This window comes from Ciconia boyciana, chromosome 8 (assembly GCF_034638445.1).
Source record: "Ciconia boyciana chromosome 8, ASM3463844v1, whole genome shotgun sequence".
NCBI lineage: Eukaryota > Metazoa > Chordata > Aves > Ciconiiformes > Ciconiidae > Ciconia > Ciconia boyciana.
In genome coordinates this window covers 44,176,300-44,191,625 of record NC_132941.1, presented here as the reverse complement: position 1 = coordinate 44,191,625, position 15,326 = coordinate 44,176,300, and the positions used below count along the sequence as shown (strand labels likewise).

The 15,326-nt window shown below is 45.0% G+C and overlaps 1 protein-coding gene across 2 annotated transcripts in view; it reads left to right on the top strand.

Annotated features, from left to right (window-relative positions):
- Positions 1-15,326, top strand: part of TLL2 (tolloid like 2) — a 96,543-nt gene that overhangs the window by 56,103 nt on the left and 25,114 nt on the right. The window contains exons 4-8 of one of the 2 annotated variants that reach the window (XM_072870051.1): positions 1,040-1,210; positions 3,354-3,471; positions 3,889-4,067; positions 4,369-4,474; positions 9,729-9,853. In XM_072870051.1, coding sequence (XP_072726152.1) covers positions 1,040-1,210; positions 3,354-3,471; positions 3,889-4,067; positions 4,369-4,474; positions 9,729-9,853 — 699 coding nt within the window. Of the gene's footprint in view, positions 1-1,039; positions 1,211-3,353; positions 3,472-3,888; positions 4,068-4,368; positions 4,488-9,728; positions 9,854-15,326 lie in introns of those variants that run through there. The other variant, XM_072870053.1, reaches the window with a different exon arrangement.

The window sequence follows — 15,326 nt, the reverse complement described above, 5'->3', positions numbered from 1 at the left end:
ACATGCTAGTAAAGCCCAGCTGGACTAAGGCTGCTTTGAAGTTCAGGGTCACCCATGGCACAGCAAATAGGGGGTGAACAGCCAGGAAGCTCTGAACGGAGGATATTTTCTGCTGGATCAGACCCACACAACATTAAAAGTGCAACTCGTGTAGGTGTAACCAGCATCTGAGCAGAGCTGCAGCAGCACAGATGCAGGGCAAGGTACAGGTCCTGCCTAGAAGCCTGTATGAATCCTTAGGCAGGTTTTATGGCCGGCACTGAGCACCACTCAGCCAGGGCTCCTCTGCCTTTTTAGCAAGAAATGAGACACGTGTTCTGTTTTCCCTTTTGTATTTTTGCTCCTTTTCATTAAAATGACAAGATTCAACATGGATGGAGATTTGTGCTAGGTATAGAATGCCTCAGCGTTTCCATCCTGAGCATCCCTCCTCCAGCAGAGACTGTCCGATCTGTATACGTTTCCAAACCACCCAAGACCTAGCATGTGAGAACAAACACTTTCATGTAATAATTTTCAACGTTTACTATAGGTTTCAGTCTAAGGGGCCTGTCCTCTTCTTCCAAGGCCAACTTGAATGAGTAGTTGTTGTCGTTGTGAAGCTAGCCCTGCCAGAACAAACTTTTCTCTGCAGATCTGGATGACTAGGGCAGGTTGAGAATATACAGTGACATCTGGGCTTGTTTGACCTCCCTCCTCCCATTCCCCTTGTTGAAGTACTGTGTCCCCATCTATGAAGTTGCTGTTGGAGAGAGTGAGTAGCTAGAGACGGGGCGGGCAGGGGGGTCCCTTTATAATTTTCTGGGAGAATAGGTTTGGCATAGTGCATAAAGAGGCTCCAAGGCAAGGAGGGCCAGGTTGCTACAGATTAACTGTCTCTAAGTCCCAGACAAATCACTGGCAAGTCTGGCTATGGCTTCTGGTTTGGATTAACATCTTGCTTTTTCTGTTTTTCTTTTTCTGAAGCTCCAGGGTATTACCTGAGAGCTGCACGTGGAACTAAAGAGGATTTAAATAGTGTTGCCACTCTGTCTTGCAGACGGCAGGCAGAACACAACGCTTGCGAGGAGACCGAAGAGGAAGGAATATAAAGATGAGTCTGGGATGGATACACACTCCTCTCCCAGAGTGCGCAGGGCAACCACATCCAGGGCTGAGAGGATCTGGCCAGGGGGGGTCATCCCCTATGTGATCGGAGGAAATTTCACTGGTCAGTAGTGAAAACGTTGCTCCCTGTTTGCTCAGGGGTGAGTGTCTCAAAATGTGTGGGAGATCTCGGGAGCAGAGTTTTCCCACAAATGACTCAGGTCCTTGGGAGCCTCTCTTCTGAGGCAGGGTGGGAATGTGGTTGGTTGCACAAGGAATTGTGCACTGTGGAAGCCTGAGACTGAAGTGTGCAGTGAGATGGTTCTTCTCTTGGAGTCCAAGAAATAATTGGGTGACTTGGTCACTTTTCTTGATTGCTTCAGGGGCCAGCACTTGTGAGCTGCACTCATACCCTGTGTTTCCAGAAAGGGGTCCTCTGTGCTGTTGGAAGAGCAGGAGCAGAAGTACAATAGGTTGCTTTCTGAATCCTCACTTGGAGAACTTTCCCTGTGCACTCTGCTTCCTGACCTGCTGTTTTCTGGGCACCAAACTTCAGGGTCTCCTCTAGCTGTGTGAGGGAGAGGAACAGTGAGCTGGGTCCCATGGTGCATGAGGAGCTCTCCAGAGTATCGTTTTTAGGATCTTTATAGCATCTCCGGGGCACTGTCCAAACTAAGATGTCTGTTGGGGTGCAGCAGATCTCTTGCAAGTCTCATGCGAAGCAGACAGAAAACTTGCCCTGATGCCACCTCTCTGTAGCTCAGTGGTTCCCTATGGGACAGGTTTCCTTGACTCATGGATGACATGCTCTGTGCCTCACTGGAGCCAGCTCCTTCCTGTCTCCCCCAGGCTGCCTCCACCATCTCCCACTTAGATCCAACAGAACTTACTCCCTTGAGCTCCTGTGATGTACTCTGCCCCAGAAGCAAAAGGGCAGTTTCGGAACCACTCCTATACAGTGTGGGTTTGCCTCCCCAGTCCTGCCCCTCCTGCCAGTTTGGGGTGATCCTCGAGACCTCTTTAACATGTTCACCCAGACCCTGTCTCATACTGGCACCCACACTGCTGCCAGGAGTCTGAGAAGCCCCAGTGGAAGGGTCCGTTCACCTCCTACAAAAGGAGGGGCTCATGCAACCTGGCAGGATATTGAGTAGCGTGCTAGCCACAACTGTCCCCCTACATTTGTCAGAGAACAGCCATCCCCATCCCTCAGGGTCTGATGAGAAAGTCTTCTCTATGTTATGTGTGTCCCACTGCCCTAACCAGTCCAGAGTAGGTAACGCCATCCTTCCAGTTGGGTGACTGTGTAAGAAGCAGCTCTCACCATAGCACAGTTCTCTCTTGCATTCAGCTTGGTGTTTTGCCTCAGCTTAATCCCACCCTGGAGCTCCTGTCTGTATTCCCTGTGCCTTTCTGATGTACTTCTGGCCTTTCCCCCCTCTCTAGTCCCTCTTGAGAGTGGCAGCTTGCTCTGCAGCTCTGAGTGCAGAGGCTGTGCTGGAAAGGCAGCGTAGGGAGGCCTCCTGGCCAGGTACTGCTCTGGGGCATCGCTTCCCAGCTGTCTGTGTGACTGCTCGGGATGCTGCTGAGTGGCCACTGCAGATATCCTGCTCCCTGGGGAGGGAAGGTCCTGCGGCCTGTCGTCTTGCTAGTGTGCAACAGGCATAATACCCTACTTCTCAGGTGTCTGTGCAAGTCCTGAGCTGTCCCTCAGTTCAAGCACAGAGCAGCAGTGTATCTCTATACCTTCTTACACTGCCCTGAGACTGCCTCTAGCTCCTATATAGTTTTTGCTTCTGATTTTAAATACCTGGTGACAGTTTTGCCTCAGGTTTGAGGAGCATCTGTAGCACTCATGAGATTCCTGGGTCTTGAAAGCTGTGTGTGGTCATGTTATGTTGCAGCATGAGAGCAAATTTGGCACACCACCGAGTAGCTGGTGCGCAGATCAGAACACCCAGCAGCTCTGCCGGAATGACCTCTACCTAGTGAGGTGACATTTCTCATATGCAGAAGTATTGATGTGCTTAACTAAGTTTGCTACCTGTTTAATTAGAGCAATTAGTTTGTCAAACAGAAGGAGAGAAAAGTATGATACAGTGAGTTAGTGCTATAGTAGGAAGTGTGTCCCAGATTCCTAGAGGTGTCTACAGGTATAAGATTGACTGTTGGAAAGGTTGACTGTTCCCCTATCCGGATGAAGTCCATTAGAGATTTTCCTTAAAGCCAGGCCTTCACTGTTTGCTGTTCTTGGATTTCTTTTTCAGGAACCCAAAGAGCTATCTTTAAGCAAGCGATGAGGCACTGGGAGAAGCACACTTGTGTGACATTTGTGGAGAGAACTGATGAAGAGAGTTTCATTGTGTTCACGTACAGAACGTGTGGGTAAGTGATACACGCATTCCCTGCAGCTACCTGTGTTGCAAACGTCCTTTTCTTTGGTAGATGGCTTTGTAAGTCTAGCTCTGGTCAGAATAAACCAATGGCTACATTGGGGAATCTGTCACAGAGATCCATCCTTACTCCCTGTAAGGTTTGCCAGGATAATTTAGTATTTGCGCAGAAGAAGGTGCTAAGCCTTTCTGGATTCTTTTTCCTGGGATAACACTTAAGCGTCTATATGCATTTTTATAGATATGCACTTATGTGTTTTCTTCATACATATGCATATATGTAAGTACCTATAGTGTATGCAACTGCTGGCCTGTCCTGGACCCTGCCAGGTACCATCTCCTGTTGCTATGTCTCAGGCTTCCCCAATTCATTGATGTGCTGCATGGGTTTGTGGGTTTTCTTTTCCAGATGCTGCTCATATGTGGGTCGCCGAGGAGGAGGCCCTCAGGCTATATCCATTGGGAAGAACTGTGACAAGTTTGGTATTGTGGCTCATGAGCTGGGTCATGTGGTGGGTTTCTGGCATGAGCACACACGGCCTGACAGGGACCAGCATGTCACGATCATCAGAGAGAACATACAGCAAGGTAAAATAGCACTTCAGGTTATTCCACCTGGCTTTTGGGTGGGTGGACACCTTTCTTCCTTTCTTGCCGGATTTGTGGAAGACCCTAATGGTCTGTGAGCTGGGATGGAGAAGAAGAAATATTGCTAGTTCTTGCCTAGAATAAGGGATGAATAGAGCTTTTGGATGTCCAGCTGGAATTGTTGGAATGTAGGAGTATATCCCTTTCATTCGAGGTACCCAGAGGTGGAAGGCTTTTTTTTTTTTTTTTTTTTTTTTTTTTAAAGTGATTTGTTTTTTCCCCTTTGTGTTTGGCATCACAGGTCAGGAGTACAACTTTTTAAAGATGGAAGCTGGGGAAGTGAACTCGCTGGGAGAGACCTATGACTTTGACAGCATCATGCACTATGCTAGGAACACATTCTCCAGGTGATAATCCAAGGTTACATGTCCTTAGGACTATTTTCAGTAGTTGTGATTAGCTCTGTGGGATACATGGAGCCTAGAAGGAGACCTGTGATCTATTGCAGAGATGTGGCAGTTGCAGTGAGCTCTGCTGCATTGCAAAGCTTGGAAAATATTTGAAAAAGCAAGGTGGGTGAAGAGAAGTATGGTAGACTCCTGTTTTCCCCTCCCCACTATATTCACCTGGTGCTGATAATCTCAGAGACCTTCCAAAGCCATGTTAGCATGTTTTGCAACCTTCCCAGACAGCATGTATGTATGTGTGTATGTATCTGCCCACCTTCAAGGGGGTAATGCTAAAACCACCTTTGAATCTCTTGCTTGTCCAGCTCATGCTTTGGAGTCACAATATTGCCTTCTGAATCCCTAGCAGCTTTGCCAAGGGAGAATTTAAACTCTAGATCATGATATTTAATTGCTTGGCTATTTTTTTAACCATTTATGCATGTGCTTTAGGTCATGGCCTCTGCAGCTCTGTGATTCTGTGTGACTGGGTTCTTCATGGAGAAGTTTTCAGTCCTGTTCCTGTCCCAACTAACTGGCCAATTTCTCTGTAGGCTGTGTGCCCTTGAGTCCCATCTCATCCCTCCAGATGGAGCCCATTTTGTAATCAGACAGCTCTACTGGATAGAGAGGTGAAATGAGCATAGCTATTTATGTCATGGATTTCAAATGAGAGCTACTGGATGACCAGCTCCATTTTGCTGCATTATTTGAAGTTTTTTCCATAAATCCCACTATTGCTCCTTCCCAAGAGCTTTCCTTCACTACATACCATGAGTAAAGGGGATGGAAGGCAGAGTGCAAATATTCACGCTCTTGAGAACTTTTTGTTGCAAAAATTAAATATGCCTTTGGGGCTTTTAAAATTTTCTTACTCCCCAGTTGTATGGAATTGCCAAGCCTATTGTTTTGTGCTTTTGTTTCTGAAACTTCCCATCAACCAGGGGAAAATTATCAAACTTGCTGAAATGCTGCTTGTTCTGGCAGGGGGAGGTGGTGGCTGGGCAAGGGTGCTTTGCAGCCTTCAGAGATTTCTTTGGATCAGATACCCAAAGCAAACAATTTTTCTTCCCTTGAGGCATCTGCTGGACCCTTCCAGCATTTGCTAGATTCTAAATGGTTAGAATTGTCTTGCACAAAAGCGGGATTAAGTTATTACCGCCATTTATATTGTGGATGCCTTTGAGTCTGTGTCTCTTGAAAACCAGGGTCCTTCAGAACACTGCTGGGCCAAAAAGGGATAAAAATGGCAAGAGTCCTTCTAAATTTAAATTGGTGCTTAATAGGATTTTTAAGTCTGTTTTCTTTAAGTCCTTTGTCTCTGTGACCCACCCTCACCCCAGCAGCAGTCTTTGTGCAGTAATTGAACTGAGCACTAAGTGCCTCTGTGGGCTGATTGTGCTCTCATCGTAAATAGGCAGCGCTGGGAACAGGCTTTTACTTTACCAAGACCTGTCTTGATATCTGCTCCCCTAAGGGAACGATCCTGACTTTGGCCAATCAGTAGAGATTTGTGAGTGTATGCACGTCTCCTTCCCACCTTACTGAGGTTTGTGGCTGCTGGCCAATTGCAACCAAAACTGATAAAAGCATAGAGCCCGTGAAGATATTAAGTTCCAGCACGTTTCATTAAGATCAGTGGCTAGGAATGGGAGATAGCCCCTGTGTGAAACTGCTAAGGGAAGAGCTGTAGTGGGTGTGTTAATACATTCACATACACCAAAAAGTCCACATAGGAAAAAGGCAGTCTGAGCACCCCACCAGTGGAGATAGGGCGTGAGGAGGAGGTGAAGGACACAGAGCCGTGTCTGTGACTCAGTGTCTTGAAGCAACTCTTACATGGCACTTAGCACAACCTTGTTTATGACTCCTGTGAATATTGATGATAGCAAATCGTATGGTGTTTGCCATGGTCAAATGCTGCTGCAGATCCTAGGCCCTTTTTATTCTAAACTTTGTACCTAGAACAGAAAGGGACAGGTTTTTTTGAGACACAATGAGTCCTAGCAGTGGAAATTGTTTCCAGTGGTGCTTTTGAAAATTGCTGCAAGAGTCACTGCTCATTTTCATTTCACAGCAAAACATGTTTCTCGTTTGCGTCTGTGGCTAATAGGAATAGGAGTATAGCACAGGAGGCTGTAATGACAGCAGTAACAAGTTTTTACCATGGGAACTTCTGTTCTTGTCTATGTCAGAAAGTTGCCTGTTCTGCAGAGTATGGCTGCAGGCTTTTATTTCCTCGTGCATTCCTTACAGACATGGCAGCAAATTAAATTGAATATTGCTGTTTCATTAAACAATTTCTTTTACTCCTGTCAAGACCCATAAATGGCAGCTTAGCAATAAGAAAGTTTAAATCTCCATGGAGCCCTAACCATATAGTGGGTTACCTTAATTCACTAAGCCTCTTGCTAGCAGACGTGGCAGCACAGCCTGGAGTTACAAAACATGACCTCTGCAAAGCTCCCGTTTGAATCAGGATGCAGGTAGCACTGCCTGCATGTCAAGGGGTATCTTCTTGATGTATTGGCAACATGCCATCCTTAATCCTGCACAAGACGTGGCAGGATACACATGGCACTTCCATTCTCCACAGGTTTTACTGTGTGAAGTAGGGTTATGTTGTCTCTCCTCTGCAGATGGGGATATAAATACAGAGTTGGGACAAAATGTAGCTACCTGCAGCTGAGTGCTTAACCTGCCTTGAACATCTGCTTCCTTGAGTGGTGTTTAAAGCACCTGTATCTATTGCCCTCAGATGGGATGGTGAATATTCAGCATTTCTCAAGATTGATTGATAATTTCATAATGTTTACGTAATACTTTACACATTCAGGGTACTATGTGGGTGCTAATGACTCTTGAGAGCATCTCTGCTTAAACTCTGTCGTTCTTAGCTAGTAGCAATGGTGGGTTGTTGTGATTGACTTACCACTGCATTGGGCAGCTAATGCATGCTCTGCCCCGTGCCTGGACAGCAGGGGAATGGGGCATCCAGGATTCCTGAGTTCTTTTCCTACCTCTGGGAGAAGAGATTTGGTATCTTATTCAAGAATGGTTCTGATGTTACGAGTGCCTGAGCTGCTCTGTTTAATGACGTCTGCTTGGTGTTCATTAATTTGTGAGCCAAAGTATTGGTGCTCTTAGAGATGCTCACCAAATGTGCAACTTAACATCATAAAGTGTTGTTAAGCAGGTGGGGTTTGGGTGGACAGCATGGGGCTGCTGGGACCTGTGTGGTTTAGGCCAGAAAGACTCTCAATTGTTCTCAGTTCCTTTGATTGTAAAATGAGAGGAACTATACTTACTGCCTCCTAATTTGGAGTCATGTTCAGCAATGCATGTGAAGGAAGCACAAAATTCAGTTGGTGGAAAAAGCAAAACCAGAAATCTTACTGGCTCAACCTAGGGTACAGCCTTCTGGAAGAAAATGTGTTTGGCAGGTAATAAAGGATCACAAGGTAATTTGAAGCTGTGGGTTGTTTGCGTTGTGTGAGCAATACCCTAGGTGTGTGCTATGTGCAGGAGGCTGAGGGCTGTGAGTACGCAGTTGTGAGGGCTGGAATGGGAAAAAGAATCAAAAGTTTGAATGTGCAAGTGGTGGTTTCTCTATTAAACTTTGTCATTCTTCCCTGGTTGAGCCTGGAGATCTGCAGAAAGCATTTCACTGGCCACAGAAGTATGTCCCTGCCAAATGCTGAGTTCTTCTGGGAACTCCTGAGGAGGCTTGAAAACTTACTGTGAGCAAACCAACCTGTTTCTCTGTTCATGGTGTTTCTGGAATTGGAGGATTTATTTTCGAAACATAAACTTAAATAAATTCAGCCTGAGGCATGCAGCTGGCATGTAGAATGCCAGCCTGAATTTGTCAATCAAAATTTGATGGGCTCACCTCAGAGCTTGCAAGCACTGCTTTTAGTGCTGATCAGGAATTTTCCTACCAGTGAAAAAAAACTAGATTAAATTCCTTCCCCTTTATTTCTTCCTTCAGTTTGAATATTTACAAAAGAATTTTCTTCCACAAAATATGTTTAATAGAATGATATTTTCTGTTCAAGAACATTGGCTGCAGCTCTGGACAGCTGTGATCCAAATACTCTGCTTGCAGTATTTATTTAAAATTAAACCAATACAAAAAAACCCTCTCAAACTCCTTCCCAAGGCTCTTGCGCAGCTGGGCAGCCCCATGAACAGAATTACTTGTGTACTTAGAGCTTAACCCATACTTGAAGACTCTTGTATCAGGACTAGGCAGCACTAAAATTATTGCTTCTGCCCTGATTTCCCATTGGACTCTAGGGACAATTGTATCCTGTCCTTCAGACAGAGAAGTCTGCCTCACTGAGCTGATGCTGAAGTTTCAAGCTCACTGTTAGCCTTGGCACCTCCAAGCCTGTTAGGCATTCAGGGGTGCAGTGAAGAAATGGCTCCTGTGGACTGGACAGCCTGGCCACAAGAGTTTGGACTTTACCAACCTGGAGTTCAGATTTCCAGTTCCTCCCTCCCACTTTAGCTCTGCCATCCTAATGCTGCCTTGGGGTCTCTCTTGTGTGCAAGCTCGCTCTTGGATGCACGGACTTTACATTTTGATGGAAGAGAGGCCCGAGCTTAAATCCTTTACTTGACTGAGATCAGAAGTGCAGTAGAGAGCTCCTGAGTATGAAGTACCACATGGAAGAAGCAGTAGTGAGGAAAAAGAGGCAGAGACAAGTGGAGTTACTGGCTTGGAAACTCGTGCAGAACAGAGGTACAGCACTTGATCTTTTTCTCTTGTCTGTGGCAACCTCAGTCACTGCCAGCCCAACCCCATCTGCTACTGAACAAACTCCCCTTCTCTCTGCTCCTTTGGCTTCAGTGTCCAGTCTGTGCTCCAGCTGAGCCAGATGTGCCATGAAACTTCTGCAAGAATATTTCATTGCCTTTTCTGATTTATGGCAAGGAATGTGTCTATACTCAAACAGAGGCAGCAGCAATTTTGATATATCAAAAGAGGAATTTACTGGCTTGGCAGACTTGCCTGTACATTTGGAAGCTATCTGCTATAGCGAGAAGACCACCTCAAGACATGCAGTTATCACAATCTGCCTTACTCTTGCTTGTTAGCATGGGATATATGGTCAAGGGGATGGTGTGGGAGGCCTGCCAGGATGACTTTCTGTGCATCGTGTCACTTTCCCTACTTCACTGCTCTTTGTCTCTCTGTTCTTCCCTTTAGAGGGGTTTTCCTCGACACCATCCTTCCCCGTCGTGATGATAATGGGGTCCGGCCAACTATTGGTCAGCGTATTCGCCTGAGTCAGGGAGACATCGCTCAGGCAAGGAAGTTGTACAAATGCCCAGGTAAATATGGCTTGTGGAGATGGCTTCAGCTTTACTGTAGACACATGGTTTATCTGGAAGGCATTGGAGTTCAAGAGCACCTTAACAATCCCTTTGATCAAAGAGTCTCAGGAAATGTAGACCATGAAATGCTTCAGGCTGGAGCTGTGGAAGAACTGAACTTGCCTAACATGTGCCTCCTATTAGTACTTTGCCAGTATTCCTGTTTGGTTTAGGGCTTCAGGTTGGTCCAGTGTAAGCTCTGTTCATAGAACATGAGATTGATGTACAAGATCACGGACAGAGTGGGGACTAGGAGTTAGCAAGTGGAAGAAGGATATCTGGTAGACTGGGGTCTCTACACACCAACCATCAAACTTCTGTTGAGTTATTTATATAATTGTTGTCCCAGAGATGAGCCTTAAGGAAACCATAAGTGTATCTCTGTGATTATGGTGTGTTGCACTGAGGCTTGGGAGATAACATGGAAGAAAGCCTGAAGATGCTGATTTGTGAAACAACCAGGTGCTGGAAGCTGGTGCTTTGGGCTGTTCAGGGGAGGGCTGTATCCCTCCTTCTGCTGCAAAAGCGTTGATAGACTGGGAAAAGCTTTGATAGAAAACCCATCTACGTATGCATGACATACTAAAGACCGATAGTCTGGGTCCTGCTTTATGTGGGGTCTGAGAAGATTGGCAAAAAGAGCACTGCGGCCACAGATATGATTGGGAGACTAAATTTACCTATCAGAACAGAAGGATTCTTTTAAAGTGGAGATGTTAGACAGTGAAAGTTTATGCAACAGTTTTAGCTGAATAGGTTAATAGAGAAAACCAGATTTCAGAGAAGCAATCTGCTGGACTTAAGGACAGGTTGAATGTGAGGATGTAAAGAGAGTCTTCAAGCAAAGATGGCACCCAGTCTGGTGCCTGTGGCATGGACTGCAGTGACTGAGAAGGGAGATAGCATGGGAAGTGTGATGCTCAGAGGTATAAAATTTGACAAGCTCTGCTGAATTTCTGCAGGTAATGAAACATCCATGAGAAGATGTTGGAGAATGAGACAGTTGCCCTGATTTTGCAGAATGACTAACATTTGTAATAATGCAGGGAGGAAAAAAAGGACTTTTGCATGCATGGCCCAGGAATTTATCTAAATGGGTTAGTCTGGTCAGCATGTTGGGCCAGTTGAGAGTGGCTTTGACTGATCATAAACCTAATATGATCATAAATGATTAATCCTCTTGAAATAAGCATATCACAGAGAGAGGGGAGAAGAGGAGGAGGAGGGGTAAGTTTTATCAGTATACAGAGTCACATCTTAAGTGAGTGGCTGGCTAGCACTGCTCTGGGAACCATTCATGAGGCCGTGGAAAATAGCTGTCCAGTCGATAGCTGGTGTGCAAATCCGCTTCTTCTCTGTATCCAGCTACAGGTCAGGGAGTATGGGTTCAGAAGGCTCTAGAATAAATTCTGAGGACTTCAGGGTCTCTGATCTTTGGGGATCACTGCTTATCTTACAGTGAGTGGTATAACTTTCTTAGGTGTGCTAGTTCTAATTAACTTTTTTTTTGTTACTACTTATAATTTTCTCTAATTCACTTTTGGGTGAACAAGATGTAGGTCTTGGAAAATTATCTCACAGATTAGTTTAGGGATTGGTTCCTTTGAATACTAAAAAAAAAAAAAAAATTAGGGATGTCTTGCACCACGTTTCTTGATTGAGTCAGACTTAATCCAAGCAGGCCTTTCATTCCCATAGCTGGAAGCATCGACTATAGATTCAGATTTCTCAAGGCAAGCTGAAAAGCCACTTTGGCCTGAGGTTAAAGTCAAACTAAAAGCTACAAAGCAACTTTCTTTAAAATGAGGACCCTTCTGAGTCTCATGTTTTCCACTTGCAAAGTAGAACTTTTCTACTTTTTAGGTTTTTTCCACAAAGCTTTAGCACAGGTTATTGCAGTTCAGAACATATTTGGCAGCAGAATGATTAGAGCTTTAAGCCTACTAAACAAATTTTCTTCAAATATCTATTGTTTTGGTTTGGTTTTCTTTTTTTCTTTGCATCAAAATTTATACACAGGTTGCATTTGAAGAGAAGGGGTGCAGTATATTTAATGACATTAACATCTTCAGCTGCCATTTGAATCTGTAGCTTGAAAAGTTCTCTTCCTCTGCAAAATGCAAAGCACAGGAGTTCAAAACCAAAGGACTTCAGTTGTATGTTTAAGTAGGGTCTGAATGAGACTTTAGGTTGAGGACAACTTTGTTCAGTAGTCAAGCTGGGGATTTTTAGGTAAAATGCAACAACATAATCCAAAAGTGGAATGGCAGATGGTTTCCCTTTTAGAAAGAGAGTCTCCATCTGAGAATGCCTGAGAAGATCCCCCCACAAAAGAGCTAGCATGGTGGAGGATGAGTTACAAGCATGCACTAATACAAGCCAGAATGACTGCTGTGTCTATTGTAAGAAACAGGGCTCTCCAACTCATTAGACTGGAGCTCTTGTGGCTGCCACAGTTAGGGCTGGCTTAGCTTTTCCATTCTAAAACCCTGCTGTTTTAAATTGCTCTTAATTCCCCAAAGCTTATACCTGCTGTGTTAAAGTTAGTGCCAAGCCAGGTGAAACCAAATGAAATTTGCTGAAGGAATTTCTGGAAGGCAAGATGCAGTCTGCTACATAGTAGTAAATGCTAGATTTTATATGGCTGCATGGTTGAGGATTTGATGAGTATAGTCACTGCAAAAGACTTTAAAACAGCACGTCCTGCTGTCTTGTGCTGCGCTAAAGGAAACAGGCCTGTGTGGCTGTGCTAACTGTACAGGAATGGTTAAACTATAAATTGAGAATGGTCCTGCATTATATCATCCCATCCAATTCTCTGTGCATTTTCAAAAAGATGTAGTGTACCAGTAACCAGCTGATGAGCAGCAAGTGCCTGTCACTCAACTACTTCATTTACAAATGACTTCTGAAGCATTCACCTTTTCTACTTTGCTTTTTGCCTCTGTTCCTTTCTAGCTGCTTATGTGTGCAGCAGCCTCTTCACCATGGGCGAAAACCACCTCAGCTCAGTTTCTTGGATCCCAGAAATACCAAACATTAGTCTTATCAGACCTGTTGGCTTCTTTGCTACCAAGTGGAGTACAGTTGTATTGCTTTTTGGTGTGCTCTGCAAGAGATTGTGCTCTGCATATGTGTTCCTCGTTATCGTGCTTCCCCCTGCACGTGCAAGCAATTGCTCTCCTCTGTGCTGAAAGGCCAGCCTCTCCCAGTATGTCTGGGGTTTCCTCTGCAAGATTTGGATAGTTATCTGGGTCTCTTTTCATGATGTTTTAGCAGAGTAGTGTTTGGTAGTAGATACGTTAGTACCTGTTCCGTAATTACACAGTCTTGCCAGGAACTGTGTAATTACACTTAGGAGAATTAAGTCAGGGCTGTCGGAAACCTTCACTGTGGTTCAGCTGAGGGCGGTAATCCTCTTTGTCCTCTGTCATTATGGTCAGGTAGTATGTGTTCCCAGTGATTTAGAGCTCTCTTTATCATTTCATATTTGTTTAAATAGATTTTTGAGCAGAGAAAAAGAACACTTATTTATCTTGGTGAGTTATGGATTGGAATCCCCTCTTTATTGGGACACCTTGTCAGATGTTGGCATTCCTAGAGCCATCCTAAAGTGGTGGCCACTCCAGACCATGCATTGACCAGTGGTGAAGAATGGCTTGCTGTCCTCAGAATAAGTATGGCTGGGATTCAGCTTCTTTGAGATGTTTATCTGCTGGGGCAGCATGCATGTCCTGGTTGAGGGTCCTAGGAGCATTCTGGGAGCTGGAATTATCTTAACAGATTCTGACACAGATAACAAGGCAAGGCATCTTTGCAAGAGGTAGAAAGGAAGAAAGTGTATTTATTCTCCAAATAGAAGTCCGGATTTCTTCTACAGTTCATGCAGGTCATCACCTTTTACAAGCATCTCTCTCTGCCCACCTGAAGAATGCAGACAGCATCACCTGCCGAACATTTTGGGAGAGGTGGGAGGATATTAGCTATTTCTGCAGAATTGAAACTAAAACTTGCTGTGCAATGCTCCTTTGTAGTTGCATAATGGTAGGAGGAGCTCTCAGGGCTCAAAACTGCTTGAGAAGGAAGGAGCAATGTAGAGGTTTTGACCTTTCTTTTATTTTCTTCATTCCTCTGGGCAGATGTGTGCATTTACCTGCCTGTTTTGTTCAGTGGTGCTTTTTTCTAGTAGTTTAAAATACCTTTGGTTTTCCTGACAAGAATCACTTTATCAGATCCCATGCTGACCTGTGCCTTGAAATGTGTGCAACTTGCTCCTAGGAGTGTCTCCACCTTCCAGAGCACCCCTACAAGCTGTTTGGTTGGGCAAAATCCCTTTTTGTGCCCCTGCCTATTGTTCATCTAGTCTGATCTGTCAAGCTGTGGATCAAACTACTTCAGGGAAATTAAGAAATTCTGGCCTAGGTGACTCCCTCTCCCCTTTTTGAAGATACTGAACTTTTTTAATGGGACCAGTCTCTTTTCACCTCCAACTTCCGACCCGCCCATCTAAATGTAATCATGTCTGAAAAATTGGTGAGTGTGTGATAGCATCAGGCAGAGGAACATCCCCTAGCATTTCCATGAGAAAGGGAGCCAGATGTTCAGCCTTGTCGGATCTTTTAAAGCACTGCTGCTTAAGGAGGGATTTTTGGGAGCTGCCTTACCGTCGCTGAGGAAACCAAGTTGCAGGTCAAGGGCAGCTTTATAACATCAGTGGGTTATGAAATTTGAAAAACAACTGGAAAGCAGGCAAACCAAGGTCCCTGCTCCTTGTGATAGGAATTTGCATGTGCCTAATGAGCACTCTGAAGGAAATGGGAGATTTGATATTTGTGATCCTCCCACCTAGCCAGTCAGCTGCTCTGCAGATGTAGATGGTCACTCCTTGTTCCAGCTCAGTCCTCCTGGCTCAGAGAGCAGGAACTACAGTAGTCGCGGCTTTCCCAGATGTTGGAAGCTGCGGTTCCCTAAAGGAGCATATGTGTGTGCATATTACTTGCTTCTCAAAAGTCGCTCTGGGATCTACATTTCATCAACTGCAGCAGGCCACAAAAACAGGAAGGTGGAGAGAAGAGTGCGCTGCAGCGCTCACGTTTTATCCTGCACAGTGTGACAGCAGGGTAGGTGCTGGACAGCCAAAGCATGAGGGCAGTGGGGCTTGCCCTGCTTTTGTTAGGATGTTTTAGCCCAAAAAAAAGACACTTAACAATGGTAACTAAGGAGAACTTCATTGAGCAGCTTGTAATGCAGGGAAAACAGATTTACTGGCAGCAGTCTTGGGGTTGCAAGGTGGGGTAGGGTTAATATTTTTGCATTTGATTAGTGGATGAGATATTCCTCAGCAGGTTGAAACGTGAAAGTGCTGGTGTGTGGAAGGAAGATGAAGGAAGAAGGGTGCCTCTTTAAAAGCTGTTTCCCCTGTGTCCCTGCA